Source organism: Heloderma suspectum, chromosome 3, assembly GCF_057233095.1.
Source record: "Heloderma suspectum isolate Gila_16-S chromosome 3, 16-S_ref, whole genome shotgun sequence".
Classification (NCBI taxonomy): domain Eukaryota; kingdom Metazoa; phylum Chordata; class Lepidosauria; order Squamata; family Helodermatidae; genus Heloderma; species Heloderma suspectum.
Window position 1 is genome coordinate 95,382,502 of NC_139460.1, and position 18,372 is coordinate 95,400,873.

An 18,372-nucleotide genomic window follows, 5' to 3' on the forward strand; every position below is an offset into this window, starting at 1 on the left:
CCTTCTGGTGACCATCTCCCTCTGCTGCTTGCTTTGTTCATTGAACAACTCTGACTTTTGTCTTTTAACCACACTTATCCAGAATAGGTTTCCTGTTTTCACTGTAATTTCTTACCAGTAAATGATCTGATTTCAGATTGAGTACCCAGGTGATCTCCCATGCAAGTCACTTGCCTGGTTTGCAAGACACAACAGCCCACTGTGGCATAATTTACTCACGGGGCTGTTGTGTGTTACTGGGCACCCATGAACCCAGGTGGCAGGGGTTGTTTGAAGGTTAGACCATCTCTCAGGTAAACCTAAAACAAGCTATGAGTTGTTTGAGGGGTGTCTAACCCTCAAATACCCCTGCCACCTGGATTTACACAACATGGCAAGCCAGGCATCCACAGGCACCCGGTATGATATGACAGCCCCCATGGGTAAATTAAGCCACGGTGGGCTGTCATGATGTGCAGACAGGCTCACTGACCAGATTCAGAATAAGCTTTAGCCAGAAGGCTACATCATGTGACTTCAGACCAAAGATTAGGTTGATGTTGTGACTAGAGTATACACTTCCATTGGTGTGTTCTCCTTTCCCTTTTGCCCAGTGCGTGTCTTGAATCTTCTTTAATGAACATATTTGATTTTTGAACAGCATTTACAATACTGAAACATGTTCTTTCACTTTGAATGTTGCAAGAGGGGAAAGATTTGATTTTATCACATTAGAAAACTGAGATTATAGACTGGCATATTTTTGCATTTAGTGTACGTTCACAAAGACAATAACTTTTCTGGAACTTAGTAGTGGGGTAGTTATAGGCATAGGTGACTAAATGATTGAACTGCTCTTTTTGCTGGTCATCTTAGCCAACTATGGCTTAATAACGAGCTCTGGGAGAACTGAAGAGAATAATAGTTCAGACTCCTGTTAATTTTCTAAACTTAATATGTTCTTGGCTGGAAATGGGAGAGAAAATTCTATTTTTTCTTAATAACTTATTGATTGTATTTGAGTTGTATGTATTTGTTTATATACCACAGAAATAGAGAATCTGCTTTATCTTTATTTGAAAAGCAACACTTGGGCACAATTCAAACCATTCTAGTCTGCAAAAACAGATCCAACTAAGGTTGAATAGAGTCCTTTTAGTTCCTGCTCCTTCTCCATTAGCCCTCAGCTGGGCCTTCACTCAAGGCAGCTTACAGGCTGCTAACTACTACAGGGGAAGGGACTATTCATATCTCCTTTATGTAGATTCACTCTTCCATAGGACCTTACTTGTATGTATGACCCATAGGAAGTAATGGATGGCAGCACTGCTGCATGTATGTCTGCTGAGAAGTAATTTCCACGTTGTGTAGTGGGGCTAAATGTTAAGTACATGTGCATGGGACTACAGCCTTCATCTAACATTCCATTCTGTTCTGTGAGGCTTTTTAATGCTGGATAATGTTTATTGTTCCTTAGGTTTAGTTGTAATGCTGGTCTCAAATTTTACTGATAGTCTCTTGCGCTTGTTTTTTCTTGGTTTTATGAGAAATTTTGATCATATTTTAATTGTAAATTGCTCCACATGCCTAGTAGGCAGGTGGTGGGATTTATAAATATAATAAATAATAAATATTCTGTTAATTTAAGAGTAGATTAACACAACAACAACAATAAGCTAGTTATACTTAAATGTGTTGCATGTTAGAAGCAGCTCAGAATCAAATCAAGCCTGATAGCTATCCAAAGTTAATTGATTCAGTGTATTCTAACAACTTGGAACTGCATACCCTGTTAATAAAGATAACTTGCTTGTAATCCATTACCACCGAGTGCATTGTCTTTATAATTGAAACAATATTAAGTGTTGATATAATTCATTACATTATTTTAGAACGACCTGTTGCAATTTAAGCATCTTTTAAAAGTGTGATGTGCTCTGTCTTAAGTGGGCAAGGGGGAGAAGAGAGAGTATGTAGCACTAATGGCAGCTTCCTCCCCTCTGCCTTCTAAGGCTGCAGGTATATGGGAAGAAGAGTGCAGGAGGAATGCAGCAGTGGAAAATGGAGTGGGGCTCTAGGCTTAGCTGGTAATTGCCTGGAAGATGGTTAGAATGTAGAATCCCTACTGTTGGAGCTTCTTTCATATTAAGTGTGAATCCAGAAGCATCTTTTTAGTGCAGCAGGCCAAAGTCCTGTAAGGTCAGATTTCGTTCACCTTGTTAGTTAACGTGTGCAGCATACTTTTACTTTTTTTATATAGATGGTAAGGTGTAGTTCAGAGATAGCATGATAAAAGAACTGGACACTTCTTTAAATTCTTAGACCTCAGCAAGAATTTGTAAGAACCATGGAGGAATAAGTGGTTAGAATTGCTGCAGATATTGTTTGGCAAAGGAAAAGATTGGAAAGCTGGAATGGAGTTGGTGAGGAGGGACAAGCAGGCAGAATGCAGTGTTCGGAAAGCTGTGAGGAGAAGGAATTTGGTATCCTTTCAGTTGTGACTAGTCAGGATCTGTGGGAAGGATGTTGGGTCTGAGCCTGGTAAATACAAAATTCGCTAGCACTGTGCAAAATATGTTTGTTGTCTGGGTATTCATTTATGTGGCTTACCCTTTGAAGCCTAGAAGTTTCCAGTTATGCAGCACTTTCGATACTTGCTTAGTAGCCAAAAGGCAATACTGTCTTGCAGCTTCTCACTCTTGCAGGAATGCCTCTACTGAGTATGTCTGGAAAGTTCCTGTGATGCTCCTGCCCTGGGTTCTACCTTCTCCAGCCTCCACTGGATGAAACTGAGAAGAAACCCCCCTCAGGATATCTGCCTCCACTGGGTCAGTTGTCCTCACTGACACACATAGCTTCAGCCCCTTTTATCTGTGGATTAAAGAGACACTCAGTATGACTAATTGGTTCCCTGTACACAATACAGGAGAAAAAACAAGGAAATATTTTTCTAATTGTACTGCAGTAAGACTAACACATGGGATTTTGTAGTTACAATAAAACAAAATTGTATTTAATAAAAGAGTTATATATTATTAATCAATCTATGCTTGGTCCTAACCTACCTACCTACTCTACCCCTTCTAAATCCTATTCCCAAAGACCCACTCACTAGATGTAGCTTCCTCAATCCCTAAGGCCCTATCTGACTAACTGTTAGCTCTCTCCTTCTATAACCTCATAATCCTCACACACACACACACACACACACCTCCCACCTTTAACTCCCTAACACACTATTAACCATATCTTACCTGGATCACATCTAACAATGCAAACACATATATTAATTTAACAGGCATATGATATAGTGCCACTGTGTCATAGGCTTCAAGAGTAAGAATGCTTGTAAGTAGAAAGAAGCACACAATGCACATATATGAATTCATAGGATTTTTTGATTCAGCCATTGCTGCATCTGCCACTACCAAATTCTTAAACTGGGACTTTTAAGCCCTTACTTGAAGCTACTATCCTGTATGTCCACGACTAAAATGTTATTTGAATTGATAAAGTTGTTATATCTTCAATAAACCCTCAAGTGATCATAAAATTGCTTAATAAGCTTTATCTGACAGTTGCTGTTTCCAGCTATATATAGCTCTAAAGCCAATCCTTTGGCAGTAGAATGCTTAACAAGCTTTAAGGCTGATTTTATTTTAGTTAGAGCTGGAAGCCTTCATATAGAATCCAACCAGTGAATAAGCTTTTCCCTTCATATGAAATATTAATTGATACAAATTATGGAAACCGTAAGAAAATCCTGTATATAGAGCTTCCGTGATCTATATCTAGCCCTGTAAAAGAATTCTGTAAAAAAAAAACTTGGAAGTTATGCAGGGCCACTTTACACATAGCTGTCTTCCTAGATGATTCTCGTGTGTAGAAAAAAAGCATATATACCATCATATGTGGTTAACACAGTGTCTGTTTTGCTAGTGTACAAATAACCTTTAAAAATGAAATATGCCTGAGAATTCAGGAATAACATCAATAGAAATTAGGGACCACATGGTTTCCATGGAGCATTTACATAAATCTCCCTAAGTAGTTGACAGTTTAATTGCACTGCAGCAACTTTAACCATGTCCCCAGTGAGAAAAATAGTCTTGCTATTAACATGGAGTGAAGACCTATTAGTGACAAGGATGCAATATGACTGTCATAGGACATGCTTTCTTTCCTTTATAGCTGTTTAACCCTCCATCAATAGGTGGGGTCAAATGCACTCCAGCAGCACTGAAAACAATTCATACAACTTTTGTGTCAGTCTTTCACAACTCCATGTTATAGGCAGACCTTAACCATGAAGAGGTGTGAATTGTAATGTGGTGTTTCAGGGGGCTCCCTTTCTTAATTTAGTGAAAAATCAGTATTTTTAGTTTTACATCATTTGGGATCTGTTCTACCCTCTATTGGAAAGACTGGGGAAAACTGAAAAACCATACACATTCATTTTTTTTAGAATATCTTTGGATTGCCCCTCCACTCAATGAGTGCTTAAGGTGATGCCCAGAGGCATTCATGACAAATGATGATGGCAGCGACTGGAGGCCCTCACTTTGCTTTGCATGCTAGTCTTTGCTTCATTAGAAGTTTGTTTATCCTAGATTTTATAGTTGTCAGAATATTTAGGGGGGGAACCCAAGGGGGACACACACCCAAAAATAGTGCAATGAAGTCCAGTTGTAGATTGAGAATGCTCAGTGACCACAGCTTGGATCACTTCGAAGCAAAGTGAGGGTCTCCAGCTACTGCCATCTTCATTTCCCATGAATGCCTCTGGGGCATACATGGGGTTCAGAGACATTCTTAGGAGATGAAGACGGTGAGCTGCTGCAGGCCAATGCTTTCCTCCAAGAAAAAGAAGGGGGGAAAGAAAAAAAGTCCTGTCACTTCTGTCTGATATGCTGGTGAAGCTAGAGAGAGCAGGAGGGTTAGGAAGGGCAGTGGTAAGACAGCTGGGAGGTAAGGGAAGCCAGCAGGAAGTCAGTGGGGAGGAGGGTAGGGAGAGCAGCAGGAAGCCAGCAGAGGCTGGGGAGCCAGCTGGGAGCAACCTGGGGGGTTGGGAAAGTTTTTGTGCTCGTATGTCTGAATTGATTTGAGACTACATGTGTGTGAGACAGGGGGAGAGGAGAAGGGGTTTAGGTGGGATTTTGGAGGGATCCTGAAAAAGAGTAACTGTGTTTTTTTAATGTTTGGAGTAAGGAAGACGATGGAGGGAGGGTGTGTGTGTGTGTGCGCGTGCATACCTGATGGATACATGGGATGCCTGTGTGTGTGTGTGTGTGTGTGTGTGAATGGATGAAGGGTGGCTGGCTTGGGGGGGGTGAGTGTGTGTGTGAGTGTGAGAGAGAGAGAGAGAGAGAGCGTGTTGTCATGTCTTCCCCTGATGCTGTGGTCTCTGAGGAAGGATCTGCTTCAGAGATAGAAGGATCTGATTTAGGGCCTAGTTGTGGTATGCAATATCAGGGTGTGGGAAATCATCTCTGCCTGGTTTCACAGGAGAATGCAGCTACTCCTTCGCAACTACAGCCAGAGCTAGCCTTGGGAAAAGTGCCTGAGTCACCTCAGCCTGAGGAACATTCTTTGATAAGTGGCCAAGAGGCAGGCTTGGCTGAGGAAAAAGTGTGCCCATGGCTGTCTCCTAGGCCACTTCAGTGGCTGAGAAGGCAAAGGGAAAAATGCCCAGTGAGATGGAATTCTTGACTCTAGGCTAAGACTCCCTACAGGGCTAGATTGACAAGTGAGGAGCTCTAGTTACCCCACCTCTGCATAAAAGCTAGCACAGAGGCAAGAGAGATTTAGGGATACAACATTGCCTGTACTGGCCACTCTTTTGCTTGGACTACTCTTGAATCCTGAACTATTGCATGCCATGAATCCCATGCCTTTGGACCTTTCCTTGGAATATACTGATGGACTTTGAGACCCTGTTTCTGGTTCCTGTTTGTACTATCTGAGTTTATTTAAACTTGGGCACACTATGGACACTGATCAATGGACTCTTGTGAGGTGCTTGTGTTGGTGTCGTGCTTTAATAAAGGAGTTTGCTGTTTCTGGTGTTTTGAGGGAGCTGGGCCTGACAAGCATGTCTATGGGTGGTGAGCTGGGATGAGAGAGAGAGAGAGAGAGAGAGAGAGTATAGGTAGTGATCCAGAGTAAGAGATGGGGTGAATGAGTTGGCTAGCAGGGGCAGGAGAGAAGAGCCTTTTTAGTTTAGGCCTAGACTTCTTTTCCCTTTTCTTCCCTTTACCTGCCTGACGTGTCTTGGTTAGGGGCCAGAAAGGTGGACACAAAGGAGGCAAGTTCTTAGGGAAGCAAGTGGCAAAGGGTAATCCCCCTTCCTGCTTGAAAACTCCTCTCTTCAGTTTTGTTGGCTGACAGGAAAGGAGCAAGCTTTCAGACAAGCAGCAAAGGAGCAATCCCACTCCCCAGTAGAAAACCATGCTTTTTAGCCCCTGGGACCAGCAAAGAGCACCCAGTGCCCTAACTGGGTGAGTGTAATGCTGCTGACAGACAGGAATTAAGAGTCCTTCCTGCCTCACTCATCCCAGTTGGATGCCATTTGTCTTTGGACCCTGCCTCGCCCCACAGGCAGTGGGGATGAAAGCAGGAATTTTTTTGGTGCCCTTCTCTTCACTGTGGCCATAGTTTTCTCCCACCTTGGGGGCCTTTGCAATGGAGTGCTGTGAGCAGGAGGCAGCACAATTACTTGGGGAATGTTCCTCAGAGCTGACCTTGCAAGCAGCTGAGGTGACCACAGAGAGCAACAGAAGGATAAGTTTCTCTGGAGGCTCTGTTGCTCATTTCACACTGTTCCTGGACTTTAGTGGAGAACAGGTGGACTTTGAACTTCTATAATAGGTGAGACAGGTAATCTCACAGGAGGTGAGGAGATCTGGGGCACAGCTGAAGCAAGATGAATGCCGTGGCTGCTTACACTCCAGATCAGAGGCACGTAAGTCTCACGTATTAAGGGGGAGAAAAAAGAGGCATTGCCACCATTCTACAGGCAGATCAAGGCATAAGAAATACAAGAGGGGACAAATACCTTCTTCCTCTAGTTTTTTTTTTTTGTCCAGTTCCTTTGGGGCATCTTCCCCTCACTGAGTCATTCACCCTCCCCGGCAGTTAAGGGGCCAAGTGGTTAGGGAAAGAAGAAAGGGGAAGGTTGAATACTGGCAATCTTGCTGCCAGTTCATGTAGCAAGTGTCCTTTCTCCCTTTGTAAGAGGAACATGCCTTCCTTATTCCCAGATAAATAGGGATGAAGAGGAGTTGTCAGAGGAGTTGGAGGAAGTCATGAGCAATCCAGAGTGCCTCTTCCCAGTAGAGCTTTTTCCTATTGTGCCTGCCAAGGCCACATGTAGGCTGAAACTTGACCCAAACTTGCAGCCTTGGCCAGTGAAGCTGAACCAGCTCCTAAGGGGTTTAAGCCAGTTATACTTCACAGTTCCTCTAAGCCTTCCACGGTTCCCTTTCCTGAGTTTATTGATAGGGTCAGAAAGGCAGAGGGGATGACTCCAGCGAAAAGGAAGGCCTCCCCTCAAATGGAAAGAAGCTGTATGTTCTTCCTGAGAAAGTTATGGAGAGCCTCAGTGTCCCCTCTGTTGATGTCCCCATAGCTCCCTAAGCTTCCTAAGCTATTATTCCCTCTGAGGGAGAAGGGGGGACCTAAAGATCTCTGCAACAAGAGAGTCGAGGCAGCTCTCCATAGGGTATTTAAGGCTTTGGCCACAGGATTCAGAGCTTTGGTCACCAACTCTATATTTGCAAAGGCCACCTATGTGCAGCTTCCCTACCTGATGCTTCAAAGCCCATCAAGGATGGGCTTCGAAAGGATAACCCTTGTACCGATTCCTCTTTAGATGCAGAGCAGTTGGAGAAACGCTGGCAGTCCTTTTGTTCATCCTCCTTCAATCAGAAGCTGTGGTCATCTGGAAAGTATAGACCCAAATAGTTCCGACCTAAGGGCTTCAGTAGGGGTCCTAACCAGGCTTCATTTAGTTCTAGTTTTTCCTCCTCTTTCAGCTGTACTTATGCCATAGGTGAAGCAATATGCAGGGACAGGACAGGCCTGATTTTATTTATTTAATTACAAGATTTTTAGCCCACCTTTCAGAGCATGCTGGCTTCACAAGGCAGCTTACAATATTACAAAAATGTGAACATACAAATTACCATTAAACATGCATGCACCACCATCAGGAACGGTAAATCATGATTTTTAAGCACCAAATGCAGATGGAAATAATGTGTCTTCAGGGTTTTTTTTTAAGTCAATGGTGATAAGGCCATACGTATCTCCCTGTGGGAGGGGGTTTCCAAAAGAGTTGGGCCACCACTGAGAAAGCTTTATCTCTAGTACCTGCTGGCCTAATGGCTTTTGCTAGTGGGTCAGAGAGTAGGGCCTCTGACACTGATTTTAATGCTTGGGCAGGCGTACAGGTGTAGGCCTGCCCAAGCCTTCAGATAATGTGATCCCAAACCATTTAGGGCTGTAAAGGCCAAAACCAGCACTTTCAGTTGGGTCTGGAAACTAACAGGCAGCTAATATAAATGATATAGAATAGGAACAATATGATCTGAACACATAGCTCCCACAAGTGTTCTAGTTGCTGCATTCTGTACAAGTTGCAGTTTCTGAATAATCTTCAAGGGCAGCCACATGTCGTAAGCTGCCTTGGGAGGGCTTCTGCCCTGAAAGGTGGCCAAGAAATGTTTTAAATAAATAAATGTATGTATGTATGTATGTAGAGTGCATTACAGTAGTTTAACCTGGATGTAACCAAGGCAAATGTCACTGTAGCTTGGTCAGCTTTCTCTAGAAAACCCAAACCTCTAGATGACTTCTCCCAGTGGTGTCATCTAGATGTTAAAAAAAAAAACATGGGGGACAAGAAGGAACCTTAAGGTGCCTCAAATGTCAGTGGCCAAGGGGTGGAACAAAAATCTCCCAGCACCATCTTCTGGTCGTTCCCTTCAGGAAGGACTGGAGCCACTGCAACACCATGCCTCCAAGTCCCGTCCCAGAGAGGTGATCCAGAAGGATTCTATGATCCATGGTATTGAACACCACTAAGTGGTGCAGGAGGACCAAATAGGTTCACACACACACACACACACACACACACACATTTCCTGATGTAAGTCATCCACGAAAGTGACCAAGGCAGTTTCTGTTGTGAACCCAGTTCGGAAACCAGAGTGGAATGGATCTAAATAATCACTGTCATCCAAAACTTCTTGGAGCTGACATGAGAGCATCCGCTCCAAGACCTTGCTCAGAAGTGACAGGTTTCAAACTAAGTGATTAGACCTGGCTTCTTCAAGGGTGGTTTTACTACTTCTACTGCCTCCTTCAGGACCACTGGAACTATTGCATCCCTTAATGAGGAACTGACCACTTCTGATATCCATGTTTTAAACTTAGCCCTAGCAGACTTCACTAGCCAGGAGGAGCAAGGATCAAAAGAGCAAGTGGTAGATCTCAGTCCCCCAAGCAGCTTGTCAACATCCTCTGGCTGCACAATCTGAAAAGTATCTATAACAGGACCAGAGAGAGCCATGGCTATATCCATCTCATATTCTGTCAAAACTAGCATCCAAGCTGAAACAAATGCGAACAATTTTTATCTGGAAAGTGTAATGCAGATTGATTACAACAGGCCTTCAAAGGTTCCAACAGCTGACCTATTGGACCATCATCAAGCAGATTCCTTACCACCCAAAAGCTTTATTGGCTGACATTGTGCAGATGCAATGCTGGTAGAGAAATAAACTTTTTTCGCCAGCATCACAGAGCCACATAGTAGACCCTAAATGGGCTTTAATCTGTGTTTGGTTATATCCACTTTGAGTCTTATGCCGTCTGTGTTTTAGTCATCAACCTTGCTGTTTCATCACTCTCAGCTCCTCAGAATACCAAGAAGCAAATATGACTCTACTATAGGGGTGGGTAACACATGGTTTCAAGAAGCCTTGCATGCAGTGAAGCTGGTTTCTGGTAGATGTGCCAGGAAGATCACCCTTTCAATGTGCCCACTGAGGACCAAATGACATCAGGAGGTGTGGTCATGTACCCTTTGCCATCATTCAGCCCACGGAGGACTGGATGTGGAGACATCTGGCTCCCTACCCAATTTTGGTTGCTCCCCCCTATTATTTCTTGGGGTTTTCAACATCACCTCTGAGATCACCACTGTTAGCTTGCGTAGCGAGACTGTTAGGCAGCAGGGCTGGACAGGATGGTACACCAACAGAATCTCATGTCTATTATCCGACGCCAGGAACACACACTCAAAACTGCAGTTTTCCAAAATTGTTGCACCTCTTTCTTACTCTGTATCCAGTTATGCCCTTTATGCCCTGTGAAGGATATAACGCGCAACCCCCCTCCCCCCAAACCCTAAGCGTATTTGGGATGGCCATGTCTACATGAAGGCAATATTCTACATTGCCTCCTTCCTACATCTTGAATACTATAATGTGACAGAGTGTTGGAAATGTGGCTCTGGTAGATAACGAACAGTTATTAATTCATGTTATTTTAATTTATTAATAATTAATTACCAGCTAAAGCAACAAGGGAGTTCTGTCTCCATACACTGGGGTGAGTTATTCTAGTATTTCTATCTGTAAAGGTTCAGCTGCCAACAACATTCTGTAAGTCTTGGAAGCTTGTGGGTTCTTGTCAGGTCATGTCTGAGGTTTTTAAATGGTTCTTTTAATTTATAAACTAATATTCTTCTGGGTACCTGGGGAGTCCCCCAAATGTGTAGGAACCACTACCTTAATTTTAGATGAACAAATTTTGCTTTCAAGCTCTTTATAGATTCAGCCACCCAAGTTCACTGTTAGTCTATATATAGTGGTAGTGATATGCTTGCATGTGCATTAAAAACCATCTTCCAAAATACTCTCTATTTACAGAATCAACAACAGAACAACTTGATGGCAAAAACTCTCTAAAGGGAAGATGGTTATACCTATGGTTAGGATAATTTAAGTATCATAAAAGCAAGAAAATAAAATGTTTATTTGAACAGGATTTTAAGATGCATTTCAAGATTAGACAGAATAAAACCCTTTACCATGCTTATGGTTCAAAGGGCATTACTGTAGCAGTGTAACAGCTACGTTACAAAATTGCCAATCTCCATGTTGCTGTAATACCTTTATTAGGCCAATCAAAAGATCACAAAAATTGTGCAAGGTTTCAAGATCCCTAGATCTATTTTTCAGGCAAGATGTTATAAAAGGCAGGTGATGGTGGTAGGGAATGGGGAGGGGGGGGGGAGTTGACTAGATGGTAAAGTCACATTGTCTGCAAGTTCAAACTGATCCCAAGGTGTAATGTGGAAAGAGGAGTCTGCAGGTCAGCAAATCATGTGATGTTACAGGAAGGTTATGCTGAGATGAAGGGGGATGAGGGGTGGGGAAACATTTGATCCTCTATTCTGGGAAATATGAAGTTCAGCTGTTCTCAGAAGTGTTTCCCATCCTGGTTGAAGCACATGGGCTCCTTTTGCTGGTGGGTCATAGAGAAAAATTAGGAAGTCTTTATATTAACAAAGCAGGAGATGATTTTCAGTGCTGTTCTAGGTAATAAAAGACAATTGAAGCCAAATTGGGTAGCATTACCTAGTAGTTGGAGAAGATGAACCCTCAAAGAATAAGCTTCTGGTGGTATACAGTCCTCCTCCATTGTAGAGTCCTGCTGTGGATCAGCTAAATATTACAAAATTGAAACTAGGAACCAAAAAAGTGTCAATAAACCAAATGCTCTCTGTATCTGGACATGTGGGGCTAAAATATTAGATGAGGAAAAGCAAAACAAATATAGATCCATCGTAAATGATCTTGAGGACATTTGCAGTTTCTTAATTTGGTTAAGAATGATATCATGTTTAAGGATGGATGAATCTGTCTGTTTCGGTTTCAGCAACTTTCAAACTTTTTAAAGCACAAATTTGTTTCAGCCCACTTCTGCATCAGTCTGGAAACATTTTGGTAAAAAGTCCACTCAAAAATTCATACGTATTTTGTATGGATTTCCCCTTATGTGTGCAGCTTCCCTGAATGTATGCAGTTTCTGTGCGCAGCTTCCCCAAATGTGTGCAATTTCTGTGCTCAATTTCCCCAAATGTGTGTATTTTTGTGTACATCTTTGATTGGAGAACTGCATTGCAAAATTCAGAGAAGTGTGAAAACTGAATGATGATTACATTCCACTTTGCATATTTGTTTGGGAAGTACAAATTGGTTCGTTGGTTTAAAATGTGAAACAAATGAATTTGTCTCCCATCCTTAACCATGCTGCTATAACCATTTCATTACTTGTAGTAGTTACTGAGCTCTCCTTTAAGGGGGTTTCTTTATTCAAACTTCATGATTTAGATGGAGTTACATGTGTTCTTGTCATGAGAGATGAATGTGTATGTTTGGTGTTTCCCCCAAATGTGTGTACACATGTTAAAAGAGCCAAGTGGAACAAGCAACTATATTTAAATGTTTTATAAAATCTTTTGAAAAATCCGCATTTTTTCTTTCCTTTTATTTGTCACTTATATCATGCCTTTCCTCCAAAGAGCCCATGGTGGCATACATGGTGGTCCTCCTCTGCATTTCATCCTCACAACAACCCTGCATAGGTTAGGCTGAGAGTCAGTGACTGGTCCAAAGTCACTCAGTGAGCTTCATGGCCAAGTGGGGACTAGAATCCAAGTCTTCCAAGTCCCAGTCCAATACTCTAACCACTACATCACACTGGCTCTCAAATCCCTCTTTAAAAGGGTTGTTTTATAAAGTCATTATTGGCCAACTGATGTGAGGTCTGTTTAGATTTTGTTTGTTTTTAAGTAATACAATAACTCCACTGAACATTTGAGAGAGTATGAAATTTTATACACCAGTTCATGACACATTTCTGTGTTTCAAATTTAAATACCAGCTTGATGCCACACTTATTTTCAAAGAGGGGAGAAAAATGCAAAATACAATGCAATATCTCCCTTAAAGGTTGAGGCATTGGAATAAATGGGGGCATCGTTTTGCATTTCAGGTCCCAACCCCATGTCAGTCCCCAGATTTATTTTTTTTTAAGGGGTCCAGGAGGGATTAAAATCCAGTACAATGTGGTGTCTGACTCATTACTGTACCTGGTTTCAGAGTGTGGAGAAAAAAAAACAAAGCATAGCCTTGGAATCAAGATACTAAAATGAAAGTTGGTTAACTTATCTAGAACACTATTCAATATTCCAGTTTCCAGCTTTAACTTGATCCCTACACTGGTTTAGGTATACAAATGATGTACAATAGTTGAACTAAAAGTGTTGCTGCCATAAATTTCAGAACAAATTATTTCTGTTTTTAGAAATATAATTTGAACTTTAGTGCAATGAAAATATCACAGTTGTAAAGATTTTTGCACACTCTAACATTAATATGATTACTTTAACAGGACTTTAACACTATTAGTAAATAAACACTGGGCTAGAATTGTTGGATTTCTGTACAGGGCATTGTGGCTGTCAGTTTGTATGAAATGAATTGGCAAAACCTAACATTCTCAGTCACTGACAATAATGGAAGGACTTGCCCTCTTGTGTTCTTTTCATTTTGGCTTTTCATCTACTGTTCTATGCAGTCTTATGTAGCTATCATTGCTGAAACACTTCAGTGATATAGGATTGTGAATTATTGCTATTTTGTGATGCTTTCTTTTGCCACTTGAGGATTTTTAATCCTCCTTTCTGAAAAGCTATGGAGATAAAATAATAAAGCCTACTTGTTGAAAATTCCTGTTCTACGTCTTGAATTTTTCATTGGGTCTCTACTTGTTTGTACTGGAAGGAAAATGTTTATTTTAGGCCAGGGGGTGGCAACATGGTGCCCTCCAGATGTTTTAGACTATAACCCCCATCAGCATCAGTCAGCATGGTCAATGGTCAGAGGTATGTGGGTTGTAGTCCAAAACATGTGGAAGGCACCAGGTTGCTTATCCCTGTTTTAGGAAAATATGGAAGTCTTTGGTATACAAATGGAACTTGCAAGAAAATGGTGCAGTGTGGAATGCTTCTGTTCAAAGTGCCTGCCACCCATGCCCTTCTCCAGGATACTCTTCCATTCCCCTCCCCTTCCAAAAGCCAGCTAGCATTCCATGGCCTCCAAGAATGCTCAGTCCTTATGGGGCTGATTTTTGGATCCCTCCACTGTAGGGTTTTTGTTCTTCTAAACGTTTTTTTTTCCTGCTTCTGCAAAATGTGAGATGCCCCCCAAGCCTGCTAATGCCTCTCTCTCCTGCATGGATGAACTTGTCCATCTTCTCTTGTGAGAATTAGTTCACAGTTAGGGTTGGCATTCTTTTACAATTTGTCAAAAGAACACATTGGCAGAAAAGAATTTAATCAAGTTGCACAGGTGTGTTTATATAGGGAATTTCCCACTTCTTAAAATAGATATTTTTAGCTATGTAGTGAATTCGGCATGCAGTGAATACATTGGCCAGTACACTATTGTATTATATATTTATTCACTACATTTTGGCCCTGCCTACTAACCCTAAACAGGGTTCTTGAAGCAACTGTGATTTCATTCCAAATCCCCTCAATGCCCCCCCCATTCTATATGTGTAGAACGGCAAGCATTCTCTTCCAATGAAAAAAGAACTGATTGGAGGTGGTGGGTAGGGAAAATGTTAAGTAATCCCTCTCCCTCCCAGTGGTTTCTCTACTCCATATTGTCCTATCTTGAAGCTGCTTTTTTCCTAGGAAGAGCATCTTTCAGGCCTTTATTATACACATGTGTATGTAACATGTAGTTGTTCGGCCCTCTGAGGCATGCACGCACATGATGTGTCATGTTGAATTAGGCAGAAATTCTAGTCTTTCTGAAATTGATGAAAACTTTATATCTGGCTTCCAAGCTCTATGTCAAGGGCTTCATCAGAATGGGAGGTTGAGACCCTCTGGCCAACCTGCTTGTGAACTGCCATGTCTCTGCTGGCCAGTACACTATTTCTAAGGCGCATCTAGCTTCCCATCCTAAAGAGCTTGCAGATGTGGTAACACTTGCCTCTAAAATATATTGTCTGTTTTGCGCTGTGTGGGGTGTTGACCAGATGAAAAAGACTCCTGTGTTGCCTATACTTTAGCCTGGCCCCCTCCCATAATGTTGGCCAGACCAAACACAGGTTACTCATCTCTTTCAAGCAGCAGGTACCTTAACTTGCCTTAAATAAGAACATCCCAGAAGCCTCTGCATTATCCCAGAGGCCTCAAGGTTGTAATGTCACTGTGTGGGGTGTCTGCCATGTCAAAAGTGACCCTTTAAGCCCTTAAGCTGAGCCCTTATTGCAGTCTTGCTTCAGACATCCTCTCAGTTTATTTCAGTAGGGAGACCTGCCAGATCTGATGCTTGGCCTGGTGAAGCCACTTGAGGGAGTGATGCTGCCCAGGTCAGCAACCTCCAACCTGACATGGGGTAGGAAGGTGGAAAGGGAAATTTAAAAATTGAAGAAGGGCCCAGATCCAGCTAAAGATGTCACATTTCAGGAAATTTTGAAGCCGTGGTAAACCTTTTCTTTTTCATTCCCCCTTCCCCTACTCCCTGCAAATAAAATCCCTGATATTTTGGGAAAAATTGAAATATATGCAGTATTTACTTTCTTACCAAACCTAAGCTTATTTTACTGCTTTAACAGGATAGAGTGCATAACTGTTTCTCACCCTTGGCCCCCAGGTGGTGTTGGGCTACAATTCCCATTATCTGCAACTAGCACGTCCAAAGGTGAGCAATGTTGGAAATTGTAGTCCAACAACTTCGGAGGACCCAGGTTTGGAAAGGCTGATTTATAACTCAGCATATGAATTGTAGTATTTGGCACATTTATGAAATTTACAGAGCAATTTTATTTATTTAAATTTTGCAGGGACACCTTTTGAGATAAAAACCCTCCCAAGACAGCGTACATAAAATAATCCTATGTAGAGATGTAAAATTTCTGGCAATTTTGAAGCCATGGAAAAACTGTTTTCCCCCCTAGGTTTTTAAGAGGAAAAAATGGAAATTTGGGGAGAAATTAAAAAATATGCAATACTTTATGTTTGTAGTGTACTTTACAGATCTGTAACTGATTTAGTAACCTTAATAAATATTTAAATGAAGAGGTTTTCTTTTTTATATGGCTGGGTATCACTGTGAACCTCTTAAAATATGTTAGTAAAACTTAACCAGATTAACTATGAAAAATAATAAAACTGTATGTGAAGACAAGAGTGGGCTATTGTGGAGTTTTAATCAGTTAACTAAGTGGTGTCTTCCTTTCTAGGGGTCCATTCAGTGTTGTGCGGCGATGTATCAACAGAGAGACTGGGCAACAGTTTGCTGTGAAGATTGTCGATGTAGCAAAATTCACTTCAAGTCCAGGATTAAGTACAGAAGGTAAAAATCAGTGATTTTTGTTGTTTGGTATCTGTTGTTCAGTCTCTAGTGTCCTCTTACTCTCTCAGTGATTATGTTTGTGTGGCCCAACATCAGAATCTCTGCCAAGGAAATGCTCTTTCCCTGTGTTTGAAAACTTTGTCTCCCCTTCAGAAATTCTCTTTATTTAAGTTCTCACCCTGACAATTAAACAAAAAGCATTTGAAATGATCAACACTATTTGCCCAAGTCGTTAACATAATCAAATATTAAAGCTGTTTGGCTGAAATAATTTACTGCTTATGGGTAAGAGTTTAAGAAGGAAATCAAAGGAAAATCTGTTCTTGGACAAACTGGAGAACAAGATACTTTAATATGGGATGATACTGTTATCTCTCTTTCAGAAGTGTAGTATTTGGGTGCTTCTAAATGAGGCTTTTATGAAGCCATTTCCGTGCCTCATTCATGGAAATGTTATCTTTCACTCATAACCCTCCCATGTTTTCCCACCACTTTTCCAGTCTTTTTTTTTTCCTTATTGCAGAAAATTCATTAAGGAAAAACAAGACTGAACAACTGCACAATGCCTACTGCACAATGCTACTCTAGGAGCTGTCGGTCTGGAAGCACCTTTAGTGTAAACCTGCAGCCAGACTCTGCCTTTTTTGCTGCAATAAAGTGTTAAGTATTTAGCACTTCAGCGTTTCAAAGAAATGCCCTTGGAGATATACATATAATGGTGGATTGGTGTGGCCTAGGGATGGGTGAACCTTATCTATTTCCAATCCATATAACTTGTCCATGTTACTTTCATACTTTTTACCTATAATTCGATTCCATTTCTGCATTGATCTGCAATTTAAAAAATCCTTCTCAGTATAAATATAATGTGTATTTTCTCTCAAAATATGTATTTAAATGTGTGTTCTCTCAAAATACTCATTTAAACTTTAGATAACTGTGTCACAAAATTTGGAGAAGTGTGAAATCCAGCGGACAGCTAAATTCCAGTCCACACATGAACCCCTAGTTTAGTCACAGTTGACAGAGATCTTTTTAATGGCTGCTGTAACATATAAGGAATATGTTGACATGGCGAGTTTTAAAATTGTCTTTAATGTGCCTTAACAGACCTACTGAACAGATCAATTACTGCTCAGAATTTAAACCTAATCATCCATCCCTCTTTCTAGCTTTGAGTTAAGTTTGGGTTTAAAGAACTGCATTGAGCAGTTCGCATTGAGCAGGTTGGACTCGATGGTCTTGTAGGCCCTATGATTCTATGAAGTACAAATCTTTATTTGTACTTAAGCCATAGGACCCTTGAATACTCATTTTTCCCTCCCTCTGGTACGTATGATCCTTAAAGTAATTTGATATCCTGTTTATTATTCATTTTGAAGAACAAAGTTCTACTAATCATATTTGACTGGGTTCAATATGTTTTAGAAATGGTTTAAGGTGTCATGGTGGATAGCACCATGCTAGTAGTTCTTAGAAAAGAGATTGAAAATAAAATTACTAGTATCATCATTCCCTTACCTATGATGCAGCCATATTTGGAATACTGAGTATAGTTCTCAAAAAGAATATTGTACAACTGGAAAAGATGCAGAAAGGGGCAACCAAAATTATCAAGGGGTTGGCGCACCTTCTATAAGAGGAAATAATAAAATATTCCAAGACTTTTTAGTTTAGAAAAAAAATGAGTGGGGTGGCTGGGTGGATGTGCTAGGAGTTTATAAAATGTATGTATGGTGTGGGGAAAGTGGAATTTTGTATTATGATTTATTTTTTTTTAGAATACTGAATAAAATGGTTAAGGCAAGTATTCATATATTGATACCCAGCCGTTAGTCCCCACAAGTGATTTCTAAAAACTGTACTAATAAGAATTTTATGTAAGACTATCACTACTGACTTTGTCTCAATCCAGGAAAGCCTTCAGTTTTTAGAAGTCCATCAATAT

General features: G+C 41.1%; 1 protein-coding gene across 3 annotated transcripts in view; it reads left to right on the forward strand.

Moving 5' to 3' along the window:
- Nucleotides 1-18,372, forward strand: part of CASK (calcium/calmodulin dependent serine protein kinase) — a 205,989-nt gene that overhangs the window by 44,412 nt on the left and 143,205 nt on the right. For all 3 annotated transcript variants that reach the window (XM_084843897.1, XM_084843899.1, XM_084843898.1), the window contains exon 2: nt 16,312-16,424. In XM_084843897.1, the coding sequence (XP_084700023.1) occupies nt 16,312-16,424 (113 nt within the window). The remainder of the gene's footprint in view (nt 1-16,311; nt 16,425-18,372) is intronic.